Here is a 25,396-nt window from a genome sequence, read left to right as displayed (position 1 = left end):
GTAAAGATGTTTACATGTATAATATTACAAGAGGCTGTTTTAAACATTAATTTCGTTCAGTTGAGATATATAACTTGTATTGTGTAAGTTAAAGAGGATGCAAAAACCGTGCACCCCCTGTGCCAATTGGTATAATTCAGCCAGTCATTCTAGGCCTTACTTTGCAGTGAGTTGTAGTTTGTAAAATAAATGGTTTAATTTAAGAACATAATAATGCATGGTTTGTGACGATTGTAAAAAACAACAACAACAATTATATCCCTCATTTAATCCAAGTAATTGAGCAATATGGATTAATATCGAAATAACAGCAAGAGCAACCAACTGTGGATTAATAATTACTCAAGCCTTTGTGTGACGAAGGAATCAGTAGTTTTCTCATATATGTAATGAAAAACACATATGTATCTGGTAAACGTCAACGTAAAGTTAACATTAAAATGCCAGTGTGGCCAGATCCTCCAAGATAAACACGCAAAATGGTCTGGAAAACAAATCTAAAATGAGCGACCACTTATATGTATATGATTAATGTAGTTTGCATATATTTATACACACGTTTGTGTATAATTATCACATTTAACTATTAACTAAAATGATAGAGATCCGATTTCTCACTGAGTCCAACTGCAACATGGCAACAACAGCACTACATGGTAACGTGCTCCTCCCCCTCAGCGCTCGCGCGAACACACTGATGCTGTGCGGCTGAACAACATCGCGCACACGCTGGTCATGGCGGACGGGTCCCACTCCGTTTAAATACAAATCGTAGCTGTCCCCCTTCCGATAAACATATAATTCAACATAAGCACTCAAGATCTCTTATTGGAAAAGAATACGAGTCATTCTGGTCGAAGTGAATTGGGTCTGGTAAGTGTTAGAGTTTTTATTTTGTTATTCCAGAAAAAGTGCTGCTTCTCGGAGAGGGAGAGTCTCTTCCTTCTCCGCCATTTTGTGACAGCGAAACTGCTCCAAGAAGGCGCCGGCACGTTTTTATTCCTCCGCGTCCTTTCGCGGTAATTTAGTGACTTTATTTGAAGAAAAACATGCGTGATCGGCAACTTAAGCTTCACATTTCCCCCGACAGTAACGTGCATCGTGAGACTATCAGATTGGCGCGATTGTTTGCAGCGCGTAGCGTTTAGCGTATTAAACACTCTTTAAACTGGCGAACTCCTTTTCCATGAACAAGGTTAACTTTGTTTGATTTTTTGACACAATGATAAGCTAAATTCGTTGGAGTCCGATCAGATTACTTTGCTGTTTCGTTTTTAAAAAATAATAAACGTGGAAAAGGTGCATGAAATGCTTTAGCAGTAAACCCGATTAATGGAGCAGTTTCGTTTTTCCAACCGAACAACTGATTTTCTCCATATTCACTGCGTTTTTACGATCGTTATTTTTTTTAATCCATTATTACGAATGCTTGATTTAAAAGGCATTTTGTTATTGTAATTGTTGCATTCTATATAAACGAGCGAATCGCTGGCCTTCATGGCCTATATTTGTAAATGCACATGTGTAGGCGTGTGAAATCCACGCAACTGCCTTTAGACCATTGCTGCATATTGTTGCTTGAAAAACCTGTGTATCTTTGAGTTGTTTCACCGAATGCTTGATTTGTGTGCTTCTGTGCTCCACAGTGATCAGAATGACCAATGAAGAACCTCTCCCGAAGAAGGTGAGCTCATTGTCGCAGTCTAATCTGATTATATGAACCTCTTACCACCAACAAGACCCCTTTATAAATCTTCATTCTTTATTTATTGTCCTTGCAGGTTCGCCTTAGTGAATCTGACATGAAGACCCTGACCCGAGAGGAGCTCTGTTTTAGGTGTGCAATAATCTCTAAGGGTATATGCATGTTGAAGCTTTCCTGATTGTAAAGCTGATTTGTTTTGTTCCTGGTGTAGGTGGAAGCAGCATGAAGCGTATGTCCAGATGCTTGAGGCGAAATATGCTGATTTAAACTGTAAGTTTGCACATCCCAGATGTTCTGAATTATTAATAGTCTTCAGTGGTTTACTCATGCTAAGAGTATTCCGTCTTTTTGTGTTAACTAGATGTTATATTTATGTTGTGCAGAAAATAAAATGTGGATAACTAATGCACCTATTTAATGTTGAAATGTTTCCAGCCAATGATGTGACAGGCCTGAAAGAGTCTGAGGAGAAGTTGAAGCAGCAACAGCAGGAATCTGCACGCAGGGAGAACATTCTGGTCATGAGGCTTGCTACTAAAGAGCAGGAAATGCAAGATTGTACAGTAAGTGTTGTTACTACATCTCCTTTTTTTACTTCTGCTTCATGGTCAGTTCTTATTGGAGAAAATAGGTTAATCAGCTTGAATGATAAAGAGTGTTTCGGATGGACTGTAGTAGATGCTTCCATTTCCGAAGCATGTGGATGTAGAATTTAAATGAATATAAGTGTAAAGATTTTACAAGCAGCAGTTGAATTTGTTCTTTGCTACTGACTTGTCTGTGAAGCATCACTGGATATTTACCTAAGTAATAACTGCTGTTGTGTTCTAGTCAAATGTGTTTCCAAATGTTAGTCATACAAATGCTCACTGCAGTTAATCAAAGTTGTTGTACGGAAGCAGAAATGAGAATATTGTTTCCAGCATTTCAATATGGCAACAGCTAACAAAAAGGAAAGCAAATTTTGGTGGAGAATGTGGGATAGTGGATGACTACAGCTTTGCACTTTTAAGTGCAACTTTCACAGTCAGTTTTGCTAATTTTTACAATCGTTGCAGGCACAAATTATAGTAAAAATCGATTTTGTTCTAACATACATTTTTCTCACCATGGAAATAGCCACAGAAGCTGGCATGGAGTAATAAAAACTTGTGTAATTATTATTAACCAAATGTTGTGAATTTTAAAGGTCTGGAGTTTTCAAACCTTATATATACGCCAGCTTCAGAGCTAAAGAGTCAAACTGGGCATCACTTGCCTTTATTGACGTTGATATTTGTCATTTTTTTACATGCTGAGATTCATTCTAATGGTCTCTCTTACCTTGCAGACCCAAATCCAGTACCTGAAGCAAGTCCAGCAACCGAGTGCAGCTCAGCTGAGATCGTCCATGGTGGACCCAGCCATCAACTTATTTTTCCTCAAAATGAAGGCTGAACTGGAACAGACTAAAGACAAACTGGAGCAAGCCCAAAATGAACTGAGTGCCTGGAAATTTACACCTGATAGGTAAACTAAAATAACTCCCCCTCCAAACAAAAAGTCAAGACTTTCCTGATTCAACCCCCACCTTCTCCTCTGCAGGAGTGCAGATAATGGTGGGGGAAGACTGAAATGTTTTGCTCACAACGAGACTCAGACTTTAAAGCCAAAGCTCAGAACAAAAGACATTTTTCTTTCGTATTGCCCTGCTATTACACATACCGTAATGTAAAATCAGAACAAAACACGACAGTTTTGGTCAGGTGACACTTTTGTTTCAGCTCTTTCTCCCCCCCCCACACCCCTCATGGTACAGAAGCCTGAAGGAATCGGGACTGTTCCTGAAGAGGTGGTCACGTCGGAAACGCCCCCCTTCCAGCCCCAACAGCCCATGTTAGAAAGCTTCCTGTAACAAAAAAGGCGGCCTATGAAAGACTTGAGCAAAGCGTTGGCTCTGGAGCTGATTGAACTGTAGTTTAAAGATCACTGATTGAACATTTAAAACATGACATGGCCCTACTAAATGTGTTGCAGAGGAGTATGTCCCCATTTAAACTCCATCGTAGACACCTTGAGACTCTGGTTAAGAATCTAGAATGTAACAGGGAGGTGGGAATGTAGTGTGATCCAATGAAATGGGGGAGGAGTTAAGCAATCTTAAGACTTTGGGGGCAGAAGCCTTTATGATGTAAGACTTTGGGGAAGGAATCAGACTTTCTGATCTGCAAAGACTTTGATATATGTTCATCTCACAGGTGCGACATACGGTACAGTGTCTTAAACCACCTACTTTTTTGTGTTCTTAATATTATACTTTGTTTTGCTCTGAAAATGCACCTTGCGTTTACAGCAGCGTGGTTCAAATGAATTGACCGACTTGGTAATCATTTTAAATTGGCTGTTGCGCTGCTGCAGATGCAAACATAATTGTCCTTTTCAATGTGAATGCAAATGTCCAATGTGTGTTAGAGGAAACTATTCAAGCTGTTCAAATGTCTGTGTATGATCATTTGTACTTTAACATGTGCACCTTTCTAATCACTTTTTGTTTTGCTTTCACCCAGTGAGGATTTTAATGACTTTGTTAATTTCTCTCGGGTCACGTTTAATTCCTTCGCAGGTGTTTTGCTCGGTAGTTATTTTATGGCGAGAATACATTTTGACTTTATAGCTGCATTTCAAATCTGTGTGATTCAAGAGTAGTTTTAGAGCTGCTTCTTTGCAAATCTATGAAAACAACTTGGTTAAGGTAATTTTCTTTGTCACCAAGTCTTTTTAAAATATTGTCTGCTCTAAAGTGGCATTAAATAATGCATCAGAAATTTCATTGGAGGTTAGCAGCAGAATGTCCAGAAAAGATGTTGAACCAGTTTAAGGAAATAGTCCATTTTTACCTCACATTTTATTTGCGCTTAAATGTTGAATGCCAGCAATTTCTTATGGTGAAATTATTCCAAGTCATTTATTTTGAGGACAGTAGTATTACTAACTACTGTATTTGACACCGAAGCATCCTAGTGACCATTAAATTCAAGGTTGAGTGGTACTGAATGCATCTCTGTACAGTATATCAATATATCAGTACAGTCTCTGCTGAGTTTTCAGTAGAAAAGGGTTGCATTTACTTACCCCAAAATAGAAGAGTAAAATATGCTGCTGATTTAAATGACGTGCTCTTGCACATCCAGTTTTGCAGTTATTTTCTCTCAATGATAATACAAGAAATTGCATTGCTTATTGTTGGGAAAATTTGGGAAAAACATAATTTTTACCTGCTGTCATTTAGTTTATGACCAGTCACAAAATAGCTGCATTAAGCCTCAGTTGATGCACTCATTGCCTTGTTGCTCATAGCTGGTTTTAGATTAACAGGTAGGTACTCATTTTAATTGAATCTGTGAACATCTCTGCTTTTAGATTTTTTTTTTTTAATGAATTTGGTTTTGCAACTTGGTCAATGGCCTATTGGAATGCTTCCATGCTAGATGTGTTCAGATGTATTGCACTTGATTTGGTCTGATGACTGTTCACTCATCTCTTCCCAGAATTGTTTGAACTGTTACTTGATTTTCTTGTTTGTCGTTGACCGTTTACATGCACACAAGGAAACTGCTCATCAGTCATTGCGCTTGCTTGCACTGTGTTAGAAGTGCATTTCTAAAATGCTTATACATAGGGCATGATTGGTAATTGGCTTTCTCCAGTCTGTTGTTACTTTAGTTGTCTGATCTTTTTCATGCATGTGCACTTTTCAAGAAACCCCGCTTATGCGTTAACATGTCTAAATAAGACACATTCTCTGACAGAAACCCAAGCGTGTTAAACCATGTTTACTAGTTTCAGAACACTGCTTTCTGCAGAACTAAGCCATTTTCTTAGGTGCTTGTAAACTCTACTGGTCAACAATATTTACCAGTCTGGTCAATGGAGAGTTTGTTGTAAACTCTTTCTGGTTGGCTAATGTTACCACCCAGTTCATAAATGCAGTGGCCACTTGTATTGACCCTGTGGCCATGTTCACGATGTGATGTTAGACTTGTTTCCCTTGCAGCCAGACTGGTAAGAAGCTGATGGCGAAATGTCGCATGCTGATCCAGGAGAATCAGGAGTTGGGCAGGCAGCTGTCTCAGGGGCGCATCGCCCAGCTGGAGGCCGAGCTCGCCTTGCAGAAGAAGTACAGCGAGGAGCTCAAGAGCAGCCAAGATGGTGAGCCAAAGCCTTTCTCCGTTCATCCACTCCATTCATGGTTCGTTTTAAACAGACTTTGACTTCACTCACTTTATTTGTTCCTTTGCATTTTATGTGGTCCAGAGCTGAATGACTTCATTATTCAGCTGGATGAGGAGGTGGAGGGCATGCAGAGCACCATTCTGGTTCTTCAGCAGCAGCTGAGGGAGACGAGGCAGCAGATGACTCAGATTAACCAAACCCCAGGCACTTCTAGTGGAGCTGGTCCGAGCAGAACTTCCCCTTCAACGGCCTCCGAACCTTCCATTCAGAGTGAACCTATGAACACCTCAAGCTCAAACGTAGGGAAAGACTGCGGAAGGGTGTCCAATGGACCCGCCAACGGGAACTCGTCTCAGAGGGGCGTGTCTGGTTCCAGTCTGTATAGGGAAGCAAGCAGTGCAGATGAAGATTACCCACCATCGCCCTCTGTCTCCAGCCCCACCCATGGTGGCATGTCAAAACTCTCCAACCACTCAGAAGATGCTGTGAGCCAGAGGGGCGGAGAAGGGTACGTGACTCAGCTAAGTGCAGGCTATGAGAGCGTGGACTCACCTACGGGCAGTGAGACATCAGTGACCCAGCACTCGAATGACACAGACTCCAATGCTGACTCCCATGAGGCCGCTGCTGTCTCCAAAGGCAGCAGGACTGCGGGTACGCGGCACAGCACTCAGAATGGCCTGGACTCATCTGCAGCAACAGTTGCCACCAACACCTCCAATGCCTCCACAGGGTCTGTTTTGTAACATTCTTAAAGATTTGTTCATTTTTTAAGTAACTCATGACAAACAAGACAGTCACACACTTCAGGCCAGTTAGTTCTTGTTTGAGAAATGGTCAACCGCATCACTTTTGTTTTCTACCCCGACCTCCCATCATAACCCGTTTCAGTGCATTTGCAAGATGTTCAAAGCTGATTATGTTTATAAAAAAAGCAACATTGTGTTTGTATATTTGAATTTTTTTTAATGAATGACTTTTAAAACCATTTTCCACTGTCAAAGTAATATGAACACTCGGTTCTGTACTGTTCATTTGCTCTCTCTCGTTAGAACTCTGAAATAATTTAGCTACGTGTGATGTATCGTATCATAAAGCTCAATTAAGTCTTGAAGCTGCAAGTTCAGAGAGTCCTTAGTTTCCTGATGTTGAACTTTTTGTTCCTCTACATGACGAGAGAAAACATTTTTGTTTGACTTGTGTGTAGTTTTTTGAGATGTATCTTGTTAAGTTCTGATTTCAATCCTTTTCATGTACTGACCAAATATCAATAAAGAATTTTAATATGACTCAAACCTTGCTTTGATTTTCTGTTTTGAATAAATTCTATCAAAATCATTCCATTAGTTTATCAATGTCTTGGATTTATTATATCTATTTAATGTCCCCAAAAAAGCAGTAAAATGCTTTGAAATCTGTGTATTTAGTGAGCATGTTAAGTGATGTTTGAAGTGTTTCTGATGTACTTTAATTAAACTGATTTTTATTCAAGTTCAGAGTGCATAGACGACGTTTTGCTGCCATTTTTGTCAACCGTCCACGCCATAAGATGGCGCTACACAAAAATAAAACCAATGCATCAGACTTGGATCTCGATGATGATGCTTTCGTACTCTTATCTTATCAAATGAATGAGACAGCGTGAGGTGGGAGGCTCCTTGAAACAACCTGCATATAAATACAGAACCAGTCCACCAGACACACAAGGAACCTGCCGGGAAAAACAGCGCTACAGCAAAGATGAACACGGACGCTATTGTTATTGTTTCCGCTGCAAGGACTCCTATAGGTAAACTTCATCTCATGTCTTGTATCATTATATTTTCCACACGATGCTAAGCATCTCTTTGTAGCTGTTAATGTTAACTGTAGGTTATCCTGTTGCAGCTTGTTGACAGATTATACTATAAAGATTGATCTCCTGTGCCACTACCTGAATTAACAAATTAACCAAAAGAGCTGTACGATGAAAGAGTGTCTGTTCGCTGTAGTTTTATACCGTCAAAATATGTGTATTTTAATTAGCTAACGCTCTAGCTACACGGCAGTCTTGAAGTGTCTCACTATGGTACTATGGTGCAGAAGAAATGTAGAGCTGCTCTGATTGGTTGCTGTGCGTTCTCCCCAGTGTTTTCGAGCTCTGATTGGTCAATTTATTGTGTCGCCATGGCCAGGAGAAATTTTATGATTGGTCAGGGTCAGCGACACCTTATAATCACATCATTTTCAGGATATATAATACTAATAAATAGGGTTGGGAAATGCCAAAGCTTTAAAGTCTGTTACATTGTGCACAAAGTATAATATTTATGCTTTTTTTAAATGAAAACAAAAAGGGACTCAAGGCGTTTCTCTCTCTCTTGAATTTATTTTAAATTATATGTTACCCCTGGCTCAATTTATTATTATTTATTTGTATTTTTATTTTTATTTTTTGTCTGTTTCTTTTACTTGCTTTCACTGGCTTTTTGTCTACTGTTTATAATTATATTATTGTTGGTTAATTCTGTTTTGAGTTGTAACTATGTATTTGCGGCTATATCTTTTCAATAAAAAAAAAAAGCATTAAAACTAGTTTGCACATATCTGTCTATTTGCACATGGAGTGTGTGCTCTTTAAATATGATCCCTTCATGTTCTAGCATTAAATTATATTAATTATAATTAAATGTTCAGTTAAAACGACAGAACAAATAAGTTTTGCCTATTTTATGCACAGGATCATTCAATGGAGCCCTTAGTAGTGTACCCCTCCATGATCTGGGGGCATTAGTCATTAAAGATGTGCTGAAGAGGGCCAATGTGAAGCCAGAAGAGGTCTCAGAGGTCATCATGGGTCATGTCCTCACTGCAGGTAATAATATAGCACTTGTAGTGTACTCACATAGCTTGTGGATTGAGAGTTCTCCCTTAGCTTCTCCTACTTTGACTCTATTAAGGTCATGGGCAGAACCCTGCCCGGCAGGCAAGTGTTCGTGCTGGTATCCCATACTCTGTGCCCGCATGGAGCTGTCAGATGATCTGTGGATCTGGCCTAAAGTCTGTGTGTCTTGGTGCCCAGTCCATCATGACGAGAGAATCCACTATAGTAATAGCAGGAGGGATGGAGAGCATGAGTCGGGTAAGATATCTTTGACACTAGAAGGTACATTTGAGTCTACATTTGTAAAAACATCTTGATCTAATGATAACCATGCAACATCTTCTGTCAGACTCCTCATATAGTGCAGATGAGGTCAGGGGTGAAGATGGGAGATGCTACTTTGCAGGACGCCGTATTGACTGATGGACTCACAGACGCCTTTTACAATTACCACATGGGACTCACGGGTAATTTCTTAAAACAGATTGCCTACCTTTATTGTGCCCTTTAATATGATAATTGATCTAGTTTTGGTTGTGTGCCTGTGATAGCGGAGAATGTGGCCAAGCAGTGGGCGGTGTCCCGTGAGGCTCAGGACCAGTTTGCTGTGACGTCACAGAACAGAACTGAAGCAGCTCAGAAGGCTGGCTATTTTGACCAGGAGATTGTGCCAGTTACTGTTCCCTCTAGGAAAGGCAAGAGGCTCTTTTATACGTTCAGTAATAAAGGTTTAAATGCACTTCTGTTTAAAAGTTTCAAAATAAAAAACAGTAAAAACTGTAATCTTGAGAAGTATTATTACAATGTAATGTAATAGGAAAAAATTGTATGCTCTATTATCCTTATTTGATGCTCAAGAAATATTTATTAATTGTCAATGTTGAATCCTTGCCTAATTGCATAAAAAAAAACTCACCTCAAACATTAGGACAGCAGTGAATTCATTCGAGGCAGCGTTTTACTGCAACAAAAACAAAAAAACGTATTTTCTTAATCAGTATTTTTGTTTTGTTTACTAGTAAAGTCATCTTTATAATCATAGAAACACTTTAAGCATAAACCTCACAAATTTTGTTAGATTTATGCTCGGTACAAGAAAGTTGCCTAAGAAAGCTACAGTAAATTGAAGGTGTATTTTATATATATATATCTTATGTAGTTTCTCAATGTGTAGTACATTTTTTGTTTTCAGATATTTCTCAAGTGGATTGTTTTATCTCCTTAAGCTTGCTTTTTGTCTCTGACTGAATATGAATTCAAATAAAACCTTTGTTACCATATCAGGTCCAGTCGAGGTCAAAGCTGATGAGTTTCCTCGGCATGGCAGTAATATTGATGCCATGTCCAAACTGAAGCCCTGTTTTCTGAAGGATGGTTCTGGTACAGTGACAGCTGGCAATGCATCAGGTAAACTGAGACGTCTTTGACACTCAATTATGACATCTTCATTGCGTACAGACATTAATTTTTGTTTAACAGGCATAAATGATGGAGCTGCAGCTACTGTTCTCATGAGCCAATCAGAGGCCCAGAGGCGGGGCTTAAAACCAATGGCACGCATCACTTCCTGGGCTCAGGCAGGCCTTGACCCTTCAGTCATGGGAACAGGGCCAATTCCAGCCATTAGAAAAGCTGTGAGTGTCTGTTGAGTCATCACAGGTTTTAATTCAACCACATGAATGAAGGATGAATGCTTGTAATCAGTGCTTGGTCCTGAAACACACACACTTATGCTTACATGCACTCAGAGGACCAGTATAATCCATTTAAAGACCCAGATTTAGAGTTTCAAATAAATCTAAAACATTGAGCAGAATTAATATAAGAATGATAAATAATATCATTTTATATACTATGATATGATACAATTATAATTGTGTGTGTGTGTGTTATGATTTATGCTGTTATATTGTTTGTTTGAGCCAAGATACTTTTAGATACTTTTAATTAGAAATTATTTTGGGTGCTTTATAATGTAATGTAATGCAATATCACTAACATTTATGCATTTAGCAGACGCTTTGTGACTTACAAGAGAGGAGAAAATGCTAACATTAGCTAATGCAATTGAAACGTTTTGTGCTATAGTCCTCTCCAATTTATTGTTAAAAGCCAATTTGTTTTGCACTAGCAGTGATACTAGTTTTTGAAGTGAATTGTATCTGCTTTCTAACCAGGTTGAGAAAGCCGGATGGAAGCTAGACGAGGTGGACTTGTTCGAGGTAAATGAAGCGTTTGCTGCTCAGTCCATTGCAGTGGTACAGGAGCTCGGTCTAAACCCTGACAAGGTGTGTGATTACCTCCACTTTATACATGCATATATACAGTGGTTAAAGTGGGATTTGGCAGGTGGGGGAACCCTCAAATTTTGTGAAAACAGACTCACCGTGGGACAACATATTGAGTATTGTGGTATAGCAATACATTTCCGGTCCATTTTATTTCGCTTTGCAAATTCGCTTCCACAAATTCAGTGGTTCAAATTCGACAGAAAATTCTACGTTGACATCCAGAAGCTGCAGGAAAAGCAGTAGATTACCGAGCACACTCTTCATCTGCTGTTAGTCGATCTCACCAGCAGGGGGTGCAAAAGCGCGTGTTGTAGACGAAGACCAGCAACAGTTAGAGCAACACACACACACACACACACTGTATTTACATCTGTGTGTGCGTGTGGATCGTCTAATATTAATTTTGAACCTTTACGACATGGTTCCTAAGAATTTATTTGACATATCCATGTGTGTGCTTCATAATTTAACACTTCATTTGTCTCTTTCCCTTCAGGTTAATGTGTGTGGAGGTGCGATCTCTCTTGGACATCCTCTTGGGATGTCTGGCTGTCGAGTGTTGGTGACCCTGCTCCATGCTCTTCAGAGGACAGGGGGACGGAAAGGGGTCGCTTCACTGTGTATAGGTGGTGGAATGGGGATTGCCATGTGTGTAGAGAGAGAATAAGGGCTGAATAATGCTTATATAGACAAATGACCATACTGTAATCGTGTGCTTTTAATCAGTCCTTTTAACCAGTTTCCATATTCAAAACATATGTTTACAAATCTTTAACCGGCTATGGTGACACGAAAGTACATACTTAAGTCAGTACTGCAAAGCAAGGGAAACCTGTAGTATAATTTACACATGGCCAGTTCTGGTTTCTGGTGTAAAATCATCTCTAATGAGTGAATCTAATGTATTTTGCACTTAAAACTAATGTATTCCCCTCAGTCTTTAGTGATTTGTGCTACATAAAGATGACTTATTGAAGTATACCAGCTTTAATGACATTCCTTTTTATTATTTTTTTTTATCTTTGGTGGCTGAGTTACTCATATAGTAGAACTTTTATTGGTATTTAAACTGGGCCTGCCCATGTATTACACATGCATATCAATGATAACCTGATTGGATTATGAAAATCATGGTGTGGTTTGTTTCTGTGTGTAGTAATCAATCATTTAAATGGAGTTAGTTTGTTTGGAAATTTCAAACAGGACCTGTTAACACTGTGCAATAAAAACCTGCCTTAGAGAATGTCAAATGTGCCAAAAGGCAAAATTAGCCTCTATCCTGTGCTTCCAATAGGCTGCTTTTAATAATCTCTCCCAATGTTAATTTTTACCTCAGGGGAAAAGCTGTTTACATATTTAGCCTGTTGTACTCTAAATCTCACCACCTAATAAAGAATTCAATGGAGAGCAATGTGTCCTACAGTCAATACAGGGCCACTTTTTTGGTAAATCATCTAGAAATGCAACAGATTGCTCTTTGTGATTTAAGTCAGGCATTTTGCAATCATTTTATGTTCAAAATACAACTGTTTAAGCCCAACATCACTGTATTCAGGTCAAATGAGTCAGTCAATGTATACATTGTAAACAAGAATAAGTTATTTCTAATATAAAATAACATAGTTATTTAGCAAGTCATGATGCAATACTTTTAGATGTTCAGTTGTTTTTTTAGGAACATTAACCTTATGAAATGTTGCAATTAGCAACTATTCTTTTCATATATTTCAAGTACTATTGCGGCATTTTGAGGCAAGTAGGGGAGCGTGGGGCACAACGTAACACGGGGCTAGTTGTTGTAACACACTTGTTTTAAATACTTCCACACATGCTAGCATTACGAAACTTGGTGTATTTACTAGTTGCCATATCAACACTATATAGAGAAAAAATTGGAAGATATCCATAGACATTTATTAAACCATAGCAAAAGTAAATTTCTTAAGTTAATTTTTCATCTCTGTTTTTTGTGTTTATTTAAAATTAGACAAATCTGATATTATTTTAATCTCCAATATGTTATTTAACAGTTGAGATAGTCCTTTAATGCTTCGCTAACTAGACACTAGCAGGGTTTAAATCCCAGTTGTGCAGGTGGGGCATGTTGTCACACTGCATTACAATGTGCCCCTATTAGAAATATGCTATTATATTCTATACTTTTATTAATTTTATTGAGAAAACATGAGAAAAGGGTGAATAAAGACTGAGAGTCAATATTCAGAAATTACTAATTATTTATTTGTTTTGAACTATGTTGTATAGCTGTTTTTTCCTGTGTTCGTAGTCAAAACTCAAAAATGAGTTTGTTTAATTATTAAAAAAATATTTTATATGAAAAAGTTAATAATTGCATTTTATTTACAAAATATTTTAGTTTGTCTACAATATGCCCCTCACATATTACAATGTACCCCACCTATGGGGCATGTTGTCACATTTCACTTCCATTCTTTCGGGGTATACCAAGAAAAAAAGTATATACTGTATTAATAAAACAAAACCACATAATTGTGGTTATCCACAGACATGTGTGAAATTAATGTGGGAAAAAAATAAATACTCTGAACCATAAGTAGATTTACACAAACTGAGAAAGTCAAAAAGCGTTACTTTGTGCCCCGCTCTCCCCTACTCCAACGACTTAATCTGCCCCATATTACCTTACCTGACATCACCTCTGTGAGAGATGCAACGCCGCCGTGTACAATTGATAAAGTAACCAGTAGGAGGCGCCAAATCTCAAATGGCGTTCATGACAATCGCTTGGTCATCGGCCTGTTGTTGAGTCTCCGATCAGTGTGTGATGCAGGTGTGATTGCTGTCAAGAAGTCTAAAGGGGTTTAAACAAGTCAAAATTCACATATCAAGCCCACATTGTTAATACATGCACATACAGTTTCATACATTGTACTGAAAACATGGAAAAACGATATTCATCATGGTAAATAGATCAGAAGGCACTTAACAGGAGGACGCCAAATAGGCTAGTGTGAGCAGGCCAGGTAATCCGATTACACTTCCGACAAACCACACACGAGCTCGTTATGTACAGTCCACCACCACTGTACAATAAATGCTTCATTCACATCCTGTTTTTACTCTCATTCACAATGCCGCTCTTTATTAATAGAGACCAGATCTTTGCTCATCAAGTCCACCTTCTAGAGCACAAACTACGGGTGAGTTTCCTCTTATTACCTGAATGTCAATAATGTTTATGTCGCTTTGACGTGCTTTTGCTTTTGATTTACAGACATGTCTACTGTCGTTATGATAATTATGCTGTTATATTGCCAAGATTTTATTGTGACTGAAGTATAAATGTAATATATTTATCTATAATATAATATAATATAATATAATATAATATCAGCCACTAGACCTCCATATTCTTATTGTTGTTGTGTGAAGCCACCCACAATAAGTAGCTTGCTATTATGTAGTAGACCATGCTAATACTATGGTTTTCATTTAAGCACATTAGAATACCATGGCAGGAATATGTGTTAATCATTTAGTATATCATCTCATTCTATATTCTCATATTCTGATTATGTAACTCATGTTATTTGTAATGCGTTACCCCCATCACTGTTTGTAAGTGATGGTTAAATGTCTCAAAAACTAGCAAGATGCTGACCCAGGATAGACAGCATTTTGCGCTTTATACTAGGCTCATTTGAAAAAAAAAAAGAAGAAAAAAAGTGTTATCTCAGTAGGCAACCTGCTAAGATTTTGAGACACTGCCATATGTGTCAATTAAGTTTTGTTGATGGCTGATGAATGTTGTCATTTATTTTATTTGACTTCTGTTATTTGTACTATTACATCTGTGTAGCCATGCTTAAATGTATTGATACAACTCTCTCCCTATTTCTCTATTTAGAGTAAAGAGGAGCATATTTTGGAGTTGGAAACAGAGAATGCTCTCCTTCATTTGAGACTCGCTAAGGTACGGATTTATGTAGCAAATTTAGTGTGAAATGCATCTAACTTCCCTAATGGTGGTCGACCCTCCGCTGCAGTTAAGAGTTTGACCTGGCAGATGGTTTCACTGCAAGATAAGTGGCTTGCAGAGTGCAGACAGACGACAGGTGTTCACCAGTCTCACCTAATTTACTCACATGCTTAACATCCGGGTATGCAATACAGGCCAGAGACAAAATACAACTGAAAAACAAAAATATACCAAAAAGCAACAATCTTTTTTTGGAGATTTATTATGATATCATTAGTAGCTTTGAGAACAATGTAAATAACATGGTATATAAATATGATTCTGTATCATGATATACACTACCATTCTAAAGATGTTTTTTGAAAGATATTAATACTTTTATTCAGAAAGAATGCATTAATCAAAAGTGACAGTAATATAAACACATTTATTACATAAGATTTCTCTCAAATAAATTGTTCTTTTGAACTTTCTATTCATCAAAGAATCCTGAAAAAAATGTATTACGGTTTCCACAAAAATATTAAGCAGCACAACTGTTTTCAACATTAATAATAAGCAATGTTTCTTGAGCACCAAATCATCATGTTATAATGATTTATGAAGGACCATGTGACACTGAAGACTAAAGTAATGATGCTGAAAATCTCATTTTTGCCATCAATGGAATAAATAGCATTTTAAAATAGAAAATATTGATTTAAAATTGTAATAATGTTTCATGATATTACTGTTTTTATTGTATTTTTGATCAAATAAATGCAGCCCTGGTGAGCATAAGAGAAAACATGAATCCAACTTAACACTCTAAACTGTGTATAAAAATTCCATTGAATTAACATCTCCACAATGCTTTTTGAAAGGTTAAAAGCAATGTAAATGTATTGAACAGTTAGTATGTGTTTCCCATTCACCTTTCCTAAACTTCCAGTGTTTGAGTAAACTTCGCCATGAGAGGGATGAGGAAATTCATGCCAATAGAAAGAAACATCAGCACCAGAGGAAAGTGCAGAAGTCCACAAATGCAACTCTCTCCAAACTCCTGTCTGAAGTTCAGGTGATTGCAAAAACACTGTTTTGAAACAAATCCTACACCACAATTGCTTTGAAATGCAATGTGTTGCAAATTCAGCATCATTGCATGGTCTGTCTTGCTCTCAGATGCTGAAACAGGACTTGAAGGATGTTTTTACTATCTACGTGGCGTTTGCTAAAGAGCTGGAGGAGCAAAGCAAGCAGCTGTTCGAATGTGTGGGCACGGCCAGAAATGCTCAGGATCTCCAGAGTGATGACCCTCAGAGTGAGTGTTCTTTACTGAGATGAACTCAGATACCAATACCTAAGTTCATCTGCATTACCTGTGAATATTTGTACCTCCAGATACACTTAACGGATCTCATTCACTTGTTATTTAAGTGAATGTACACTTATATACAGTACTGTGCAAAAGTCTTAGGCATGTTAATACCCCCCCCCCCCCAAATGGTTTTAAGTCAGTTATTTATATCTTTTGCTGTAGTGTGTCAGTAGGAAATTTCAGTTTACATTTCCAACCATTCTTTTTGCCATTAATTGTAATAATCCAGTGAGATTTGTGTATGCACAAGGAGTCTGACAACAGCCGGTATGATCTGATCTCACCATCATCGAGTCCGTCTGTGATTACATGAAGAAACAGAAGAAACTGAGACAGACTAAATCCAGAAGAACTGCGGGAACGTCTCTGAGACGCTTGAAGAAACCTTCCTGCAAAGCTGCAGTTCTGTGAAAAGCACTGGCACTTGTGTTAAAATGCTGTAAAGTGAGAATGCTTTCAAAAATAGAATCACAAATTGAAATTATTTATGATTTAACTTCTATTAACTAATTCAAATCAATATATGGTGTAACGACCCTTTGTGTTTAAAACGTCTTTTGTCCAGGTACACTTGCCCATAGTTTTTCAGGTAGCTTTGCAGGAAGGTTTCTTCAAGCGTCTCGGAGACGTTCCCGCAGTTCTTCTGGATTTAGTTTGTCTCAGTTTTTTCTGTTTCTTCATGTAATCACAGACGGACTCGATGATGGTGAGATCAGATCATACCGGCTGTTGTCAGACTCCTTGTGCATACACAAATCTCACTGGATTATTACAATTAATGGCAAAAAGAAAGTTTGGAAATGTAAACTGATATTTCCTACTGACACACTACAGCAAAAGATATAAATAACTGACTTAAAACCATTTTTTTTGTGGGGGGATGTTAACATGCCTAAGACTTTTGCACAGTACTGTACGTGCGTACGGTCGTACGGCAAGGTCATAAGACGTCCTGGATTAGGAACCTTAACCCTCAACCTTCATCTCCTCTTCTGTTTAATCTTCTGCTCTCATTCCTTTCATTCTTTACCATCTGTCTCTTCCTTCATCTGTCTCCTTCTCCATCACAAAACCATCCGTGTTGTGACAGTAGGTATGTGGTGCAGTGTTCAGGGATAATCCACGGATCCCCTCCCCCAGCCTCTCCTCCAGGAAAAGCTGCTGTCAGCAGGGACAACACGGTCATGTGTCCCGTGCGTCACCTGCACACCATGGTGACAGGCCTCCCACTGGGCCTGTGGATCTTATCCCTTGACATTTATATAGCTGTATTTGTAAAACTCCAAGCCAAAGCGCTCATCACTGTGTCTCAAAGTGAAAATGAACAATTACGTTCCTGACTAAAGGCTTTTAAGTGTACACTCAAAGATAACATTATAGGGTGATGGTTGTTGGCATTTGTCCACTGGGATTATATAAGGATTGGTTTGTTGGATTATATATGTTGGTTGATACTATTTGATACATATTGTTTCCAGTTTTGTGTGGTATAATTTTTTTAGTCCAATATAAAATGAATGTTATTTTTTTATTAGATATTTCCATGGTTCACACACGGAGTTATCAAGAATAAAAAAACTACTATATTTATATTAAAAAGCATATAAGCCTAATATTTATAAACCAATCACATCAAAGTCTCATTTCATCAAATTTGATGTGATTTTAAACATTCAAAAGTACATTGATTTATTAACAAGCATCTTTTGTTTGTTACTACTAAATGTCGTTGCGCTGTTCAATATAGTCACCTTTTCTCTGACCATTAGTCATCAAATGGTCACAGAGATATAGGTAACCTTTAATTTAAGCAAGCGAAGTGATTACTAGAACTAAGCTCAAGAAAGGCAAACACACTCTTCATTTTTTGGTGTATCGTAGCTATTGGACAGTGTTAGAAAAACAAGTGATTTACACACTGATTGATATTGAAAGCTATTTGTCTTATTTTTGTGGCTTTCATGTATTTTCTCATCATGTTTTTTTCTTTGGCTCCGGACAGATTCTTTCCAACAACATCAACTTGTTTTTATAGTCAAGTCATTATATTGTCTGACTGCAGGTTCCATGGATTAGAGGTTTCTGTATGTATTCATATTTTAATGCAAACAAATAGATAGTTGAGAAGTTTTTGTTGTGTTTGTTTTCCGTAGAGCTCCGGGTTCAGGTGACTGCACTTGAGCGCTGTTTACAGGAAGAGAAAGAGAAGTGCAGAGAGGAGCGGCTGAGGAGGAGGCTGCTCCACAACACCTTGGTTGTACGTACTCGGTTCTCTGCTTTGATTCACCGTTCTTAATGTAATCATAGGGTGACGTGTTGCCATTTATTTCAAGTCCAGATGTAGGGAGTACACTGTTATGCTATTACCTACTATGGCTTGACACATGAATATTTCAGAAATAAATATTTCAAATATTTCACCTTACCTATCCTTAAAAATGACTGTGTAAGCAGTTAGGATGATTTAGTTACATTAAAAAATAGTTTAAGCACACACACATTTCTCTCTGTAGGAGTTGAGGGGGAATATCAGGGTTCACTGCAGGGTGCGTCCAGTCCTGCACTTTGATCACATCCCAGGATCACCTACAACCAATGGGTATTGTAGTCGAAATATATATTGAAAGAATAGCGGTAGATTAATGCATATGGATTCATTTAGAACATTTGAATTATTTTTAAGTTTGTAAATTAATAGTAAAAATGTGCTGCAATTTAAATAAAAACATTGTTTCATAGAGAAACCACATGCTTAGGGAATGCTGTATGTGTTTAAGCTAGGCGTACTAAATCTCATTTTCCTTTTTAAGGTCTTCATTATGTGATGCAGTGGTGCAGGCCATTAATGATGTGAGTGAATTGATTATATGTAGTGTAGTTTATGGGGTGTATGAATTGTAATGGCCCTGTACTACACCCTACACCCTGGAATAATCATCTCTGAACATCCTTGTTTTGCAGGACTCTGTTTTTGTGAACTGCGCCAAAACCTCAAGTCCTGCAATTAACAAAATATTTGAGTTTGAAAGGTATTTGCACACTGCATAAAATGTGAACATTTGAAAAAGGCGCTTTGGTGGTGGGTGATGTAGAATATGTCCATTATTTGTTTGATTTGCAGAGTACATGGTCCAGAAGACAGCCAGGAGACTGTGTTTGAGGAGGTGAAACCCCTTCTAACCTCTCTACTTGATGGGTGAGTGTCCTATTTAATACAAACAAGTTTAAGTATTCACTTAGGGAAGATGCTGGAATCAAATGATGCTTATATATACATAAATTAACATTGAGTAAATTACATTTTATGCATATTAGTTGCAGTAACTTTGTCTATTTTTGTTCCACTGTTGTGTCAAAATCGGTAACCTAAACTAGTCTGTGACTAGATGTTCTTTATTAAATGTTTTAGCGAGAACGTGCCTGGTGCTCGTACACGTTAGCATAAATGTGGTTTGGGAGTATGACAGATTAATTAACTTGAATAAATAATCTTTTTATTAAGCTATTGCTTGCTTTATCATTATGACATTATGACATGATTTTACAATTTTAATTGTAATTTATGCATGAAATACATTAATAAAACAATCTAGTCTGTTTGGTTTATATTATTAATTAGTAATATTATTTTGGACAGACTGAATATTTATTTTAAATATTTTTTTAAATATATTTTTTACTTGTTGATGTGATCTAGAAAAATGTACAACACTTTTAAATGGCAGTAAATAAATATCGAAGTAGAAATGCTTCCTAGTTTTACCACATGTTTCTTTCTTAAAAAAAATAGGAAAAGAGTGAGTAGGTGTGCATGTATAAAGACAGCGGCAGATAAAAACACTTTTGAGAATATGGTGAATATTAGACAGTATTTATTTATTGTGCTTTTTTAAAGCTACACTGTGTAGGATTTTCTCCCATCTAGCGGAGAAATTGTTTATGACTACCAACTGAATATTACTTTCTAGCCCCTCCCATACCGAGGGCGTTTTAACTCCTACGGTGGGCGTATTATTTCAAATCTGCCGGCAGTCGCGAGTAATCTCCCCCTCGCATTCGTCACGGTGCCACTGAGTGTCAAAACGCGAAAGGCGAAGCTTGAATTTCCAGGTATGTCCCTCTTTGGCTAATGTATTTTCAAGATGGAATTGCAACATGGCTGCCGCCATTCGAGCGACTCACTCGTATGTATTCTAAATGGCAGATTCTACGCTTACGAGAATACTTGATTAATTGGTAGAAGTAATTACACATTAATGAGCACATATCATTTTGAAAGAACAAAGTGTTTTTTGCTAAGAATCAACTTAAAAAATGACACAGTGTAGCTTTAAAAAGTACATTATTCCTAATGTGGCATTACACAAATCAACAAAAAATAGTTGCAAGGAAAAACAGTCTAAGACATTTGAGAATATGAGACAGAAAACTCTTGAACATGTAGTGAACAGCGAGCTCTGGTCACAGATTTGTTTAGGCACAACACTGCCAACAAAGTCAAAGGGAGTTTTTGTAAGGATTATAATACTTATACGATAAATATCTCTTTCATTTCAGATATAATGTATGTATCATGGCATATGGTCAGACGGGCAGTGGGAAGACACACACAATGATCGGCTCCCAGTCTGAGGAGCTCACAGCCGCAGTGCAGGTCTCTCAACAGGGCATCATTCCAAAAGCAGCCAATGAGCTTTTTAAGTAAGACCTTTCACAAAACAGTTAAAATCTCTATACATTTTACTCATCTACAATATTACACGCAGGATACCTGACTGTCTGCCTGTACTGATATATGTCACAGGCTGATCTCTGAGAAGCCAGCGGACAGTCATACGGTGGAGATGTCCGTGGTGGAGGTCTATAATAATGAAGTTCTGGACCTGCTGGCCAGAGATGAAGATGGGGCGACAGTTGGGGTGAAGAGAGAGGTCATCACCACCAGCACAGGCACCAGTGAGGTGCCCTGCCTAACATATGAGTGAGTCGCAACATATCACACTTTTCAACTTTAATACATTTAACAACTTTACAAAATACAATGGCCAGAGCAAATAACAAAATTCAGCTAACAATGCATGCATAGTTGCATAGTGCAAAGTTAGGATAACAAAATAAGTTATCAACTTTCAAAGTTTATATAAGGTTCAATTAGTTAATTCAATGAGTATCATAAACTAACAACTATTCATTAATCAAAGTAACTCAATTTTTTTAATAAATATACTACTGTTCAGTGTTATGTTTGTTCATTCATAATACTCTAATTATTTATAAAACATGGAAATGCTAAAAATGTATTAGTATATGCAGAAATTACCATTAAATGTTCTTTGAGGTTTTTTGACACTTAGGCCTGGTTTCACAGACAAGGCTTAGATTAAGCCAGGCTTAGGCATTGGTTTAATTAGGACATTTTAGTAGCTTTTATAAATGTGCTTTAGAAAAATATATTACTGGTGTGCATCTTGAAGCAAAACAATGACACTGACATATTTTAAGACATGCCAGTGCAACTTGCTCTCCGTTAAACCAGCTCAAACATGCATTTTAGTCTAGGACTGAGTTTAGGCCTTGCCTGTGAATCTGAGGTATAAAGTCTTAACTAATGTTAACAAATTGACAAAATTAACCACTTGTTGTTGTTGATGTCAAAGCATTTGTCCTTTTTAACCTATGCCATGTTAATAATTTTAATATTTATTTGCCTGTAAAATCCACAGTAGTTTTTTTTAACTAAATGTAAATATTTTATGTTTAAGACATTTTGCTCCCTTTTTTTGGTGTATTAATGCATGTGTTTTGCACTAGAGTGTACATATCTGCACTTTTTGGTTTGTACGACCTACTTTTTCATTGTACTTTGAGCTCCATGCGCATGTGACTGTCACAGGTTTGCATGTGTTTGTGTGTCAGGTTGGTACGGAGCTCTGCAGAGGTGATGCAGCTGATCAATTCTGTGTTGAAACTAAGATCTCACAGTCCCACCCTGGTGCACATGGACTCCTCCAGATCTCATTTCATCGTCACTCTCACCGTCACCTCCAGAAGCCCAGATGCACTGGCTCTAGGTATGATATACAGAAAAGTGTTTATTCAAGTCCCCAACTCAGGTTTTGAAGCTGTTCCCTCAAGCCATATGCCGCTATCTGCAGCACACACGGTTATGGCTGTTAAGTGAGACCGAGCGTGTTATCTAAAGACGCACAAACAAACGCTCATTCTAACAACCCTGTTTTCTCACACACCCACTGCATTAGTTATCTACACATACACACACTCAAGCACATTCTCACTAGTACTACTCTGGGCTCACTCCAAAGGTTTCTCACAGTAGCACTTAAAGACCTCATAAAGGTTGCCATAAAGTGGATTTACGTGTGTATCATCAGACATATGGGCAGGAGACATATAATTATATAAAAATAAATGGGAAAAATTATAACGCTCAAAATGACGGCTGTACATAGTTCCAATCTAAAGTTAAAAGAGCCAATCACTTTTTAATAGAGGCATCAGTTAGACCAGATTAACCCTAAAAATACTATTTATTTATTTGTAAAAATATATTTCTGGGTTTTTATAGTTAACTGAAAAAAAAGAAAGAATGTTAAATGAATTCAATTAAAAAATATAATTACTTAAACATTTCTCATTTTCATTTACTTTAACTTAATGCTAAAATAACTCAAACTTAAATTGAAATAAATAAAACTATATTTAATATATAATAATAAAAACTATATATACATTTAAAAAAAACTTATAAAACACAACAAAATTACCAAAACTTGAATGAAAATTTTAAATATAAAAATAAAACCGTCAAATCGATTAATCACGATTAATCGCATATATATATACATACATACATAGATACATATATATATTTCTTTTTTATGAAGAATTGGAACAGTTTCTGAGATTTTGGGCTAGATAGTAGCTAAAAGCTATAGTTTTATGACTAAAAAGTAGCAGTCTGGTGTTATTACTGAGATGGCTGCTGAGTGAACTGTCCTGCTTAAAAGGCACTTTGTTACCATAACAAATAGTTTTACTCCTACTTTATGGACTCATACAGTGTGTTCTCTGTGTGTTACAGCTCGTAGGCTGCAGAATGCCAGACAGGACGTCCAGCGAGTGTCTCAGAAGGAGTGGTGGAGCCCGCGCTGCCGCAGGGCCGCCTCTTCACGTTCATCTAGCCCCGTCTCCTCGCCGTCCCACTCCCCCTGTCACTCACCATGCCCCTCTCCCCGTCACTCACCGTGCCCCTCTCCCCGACCCAGCATCACGCAGACCCCCCTCAAGACCAAGCTGCAGCTAGTGGACCTGGCTGGGAGCGAGTGTGTGGGTAAGAGGTTGCAGTGTTGTGCTCCGTTGACTAGTGAGTTGTTACTAGTTAACAAACCGACTCATTAGATAAGGTTTATGGAGTGTTAAATCTTAGGTCAGATTTGATTCAAATGCTCCTAGTAAATGAAGATGTGAATAGTCTTTTAGCATGAATGTTTATCTGTGTTTAGGGATGTCAGGTGTGACCGGCGCTGCTCTTTGGGAAAGCTCCTGCATAAACCGCAGTCTCTCGGCTTTGTCTGATGTTCTGGGAGCTCTGGCTGAACGACGACCCCACGTCCCCTACCGCAACAGCAAACTAACACATCTGCTACAGGACGCCATTGGTGAGAGCGCATTCACTGTGATGTACAAGTCACTTGAACATGCATCCATCCATTCATTCTCCCTCACTCCTTCCTTCCGTTCTTCCTGAAAATATGACTGAAGATGAGCCAAACATTTGAACATACAAAAACTGAACAATCTAGTTATATTATTGAGAACCTTTCAATTTAGAATGACATTTTTACATGCATGTATTCTGGACATGTAATTTGTCACAGTGCAACTTACTTAATATTATTGCTATTTGCAATGTATTTTTAAACATTATTTATCAACTAATGTCCTAATTGTGAAATTCAGCTCTGTAGTAAATTAAATTAAATTAAATTAAATTAAATTAAATTAAATTAAATTAAATTAAATTAAATTAAATTAAATTAAATTAAATTAAATTAAATTAAATTAAATTAAATTAGCTATTCAATTAAAGGAATATATTTTATCTTTTAGACACAGTGGAACTGGAAAATTTTGTTGGACTGTTTCCTTGTATATTGTGCAAGTTTGCTTTGCTTTTATTTGAATCACAGTTAAAACCAGTTCAACCAGTCAAGTTAGAACACAACCACAGAAACTGTCATGGACAGGGCTTGCCTGCATTCTTCTTTCTTATCTCCCAAACCTCACCTGACCATCCTTTTGACCTTTCTGGCACAGGAGGGGATGCTAAGCTTCTGATAATGCTGTGCGTATCTCCTACTCAACGCTTCCTCACCGAATCTCTTCAGTCCCTGGGCTTCGGTGCCAGAGCCAGACAGGTCCAGAGAGAGCCGCCACGCAGGAAGAACACGGCTCTGAAGATGAAGTGACAAACAGGAGATCCATTTAATAGTAAAAAGATGCTTGTGTATTTTTATTTATGATTGCAAGTTTATGGTGCTCAGGTTATGTTGAAATTTGCAGTGCATTGTCAGAAGACTTTAGGGTTAAATTCATTGATATCATAGTTGCTTATGCTTATACTTGTTAGTATTGTTTACGAAGTAATTCTAGTATTTTCAGTTTTGGATGGGTTACACACTCTCTTTGGCTGATCGTGCACTTTGGGGATATTCCTCTGAAAAATATGTTTACAGGTGTTTTGTGATTAGTGTGAGTGGAATACTTCAGATTAAGTGTGTCTGCAATCATCCATTAGTTTAGTTTGTGCTAAAGTATTGATGTGATGATGAAAAATGTATGGCTTTGAAGTAAGACTCTAGTTGACCTTATATTTTACTGCAAGGTAACTTGATGCCTTTCAAATGTATAACTATTTATTTATATTTAAATAAAATGCTTTAGAATTAATAAAATTTAAAGTAATACAAATAAAAATCTGTCATTT

The 25,396-nt window shown here is 37.5% G+C and overlaps 3 protein-coding genes across 8 annotated transcripts; all 3 read left to right on the top strand.

Annotated features, from left to right (window-relative positions):
• The first annotated feature begins 119 nt into the window (after positions 1-119).
• Positions 120-7,206, top strand: wtap (WT1 associated protein). 5 transcript variants are annotated; one of them, XM_081378292.1, is made up of 8 exons: positions 711-873; positions 1,647-1,684; positions 1,782-1,837; positions 1,917-1,975; positions 2,141-2,268; positions 3,036-3,942; positions 5,739-5,893; positions 5,999-7,206. In XM_081378292.1, exons 7-8 carry the CDS (start codon positions 5,758-5,760, stop codon positions 6,661-6,663), a joined length of 801 nt encoding a protein of 266 aa, XP_081234418.1. In that variant the 5' UTR covers positions 711-873; positions 1,647-1,684; positions 1,782-1,837; positions 1,917-1,975; positions 2,141-2,268; positions 3,036-3,942; positions 5,739-5,757; the 3' UTR covers positions 6,664-7,206. The 5 variants fall into 4 exon arrangements, 3 of the variants coding, with proteins under 3 accessions (XP_081234417.1, XP_081234419.1, XP_081234418.1); XM_081378291.1 differs by having other exon boundaries at positions 120-873; positions 3,036-3,214; XM_081378293.1 differs by having other exon boundaries at positions 707-873; positions 3,036-3,954.
• Positions 7,207-7,511: 305 nt separating this feature from the next.
• On the top strand, positions 7,512-12,477 carry acat2 (acetyl-CoA acetyltransferase 2). The gene is made up of 9 exons (XM_081377899.1): positions 7,512-7,706; positions 8,637-8,771; positions 8,857-9,038; positions 9,130-9,247; positions 9,332-9,475; positions 10,065-10,187; positions 10,260-10,414; positions 10,958-11,068; positions 11,568-12,477. The coding sequence occupies exons 1-9, from the start codon at positions 7,658-7,660 to the stop codon at positions 11,736-11,738; spliced, it is 1,188 nt and encodes a 395-aa protein (XP_081234025.1). The 5' UTR covers positions 7,512-7,657; the 3' UTR covers positions 11,739-12,477.
• Positions 12,478-13,810: 1,333 nt separating this feature from the next.
• On the top strand, positions 13,811-25,377 carry kif25 (kinesin family member 25; the record flags this gene model as incomplete). 2 transcript variants are annotated; one of them, XM_081379672.1, is made up of 16 exons in its annotated part: positions 13,811-14,076; positions 14,205-14,253; positions 14,961-15,026; positions 15,964-16,089; positions 16,194-16,332; positions 18,543-18,646; positions 18,903-18,988; positions 19,200-19,239; positions 19,351-19,418; positions 19,511-19,585; positions 20,947-21,090; positions 21,194-21,370; positions 22,306-22,460; positions 23,492-23,740; positions 23,913-24,068; positions 24,727-25,377. In XM_081379672.1, the coding sequence occupies 12 exons, from the start codon at positions 16,194-16,196 to the stop codon at positions 24,876-24,878; spliced, it is 1,545 nt and encodes a 514-aa protein (XP_081235798.1). The 2 variants fall into 2 exon arrangements, with proteins under 2 accessions (XP_081235798.1, XP_081235797.1); XM_081379671.1 differs by lacking the exon at positions 13,811-14,076 and having other exon boundaries at positions 14,185-14,253; positions 24,727-24,878.
• Between the last annotated feature and the right edge of the window lie 19 nt (positions 25,378-25,396).

Source organism: Scardinius erythrophthalmus (assembly GCF_964197995.2).
Source record: "Scardinius erythrophthalmus genome assembly, chromosome: 11".
Classification (NCBI taxonomy): Eukaryota; Metazoa; Chordata; class Actinopteri; order Cypriniformes; family Leuciscidae; genus Scardinius; species Scardinius erythrophthalmus.
The sequence above is the reverse complement of the archived record's forward strand: the minus strand, read 5'-3'. Positions and strand labels throughout refer to the sequence as shown.

Coding starts and splice junctions, on each gene's coding strand:
- wtap (XM_081378291.1), top strand. CDS start 1,655: ATGACCAATGAAGAACCTCTCCCGAAGAAG. Junction 3,215..5,738: donor TGGAAATTTACACCTGATAG/GTAAACTAAAAT, acceptor TTTCCCTTGCAG/CCAGACTGGTAAGAAGCTGA. Junction 5,894..5,998: donor GCTCAAGAGCAGCCAAGATG/GTGAGCCAAAGC, acceptor TATGTGGTCCAG/AGCTGAATGACTTCATTATT.
- acat2 (XM_081377899.1), top strand. CDS start 7,658: ATGAACACGGACGCTATTGTTATTGTTTCCGCTGCAAGGACTCCTATA. Junction 9,476..10,064: donor TACTGTTCCCTCTAGGAAAG/GCAAGAGGCTCT, acceptor TTACCATATCAG/GTCCAGTCGAGGTCAAAGCT. Junction 10,415..10,957: donor TTCCAGCCATTAGAAAAGCT/GTGAGTGTCTGT, acceptor CTTTCTAACCAG/GTTGAGAAAGCCGGATGGAA.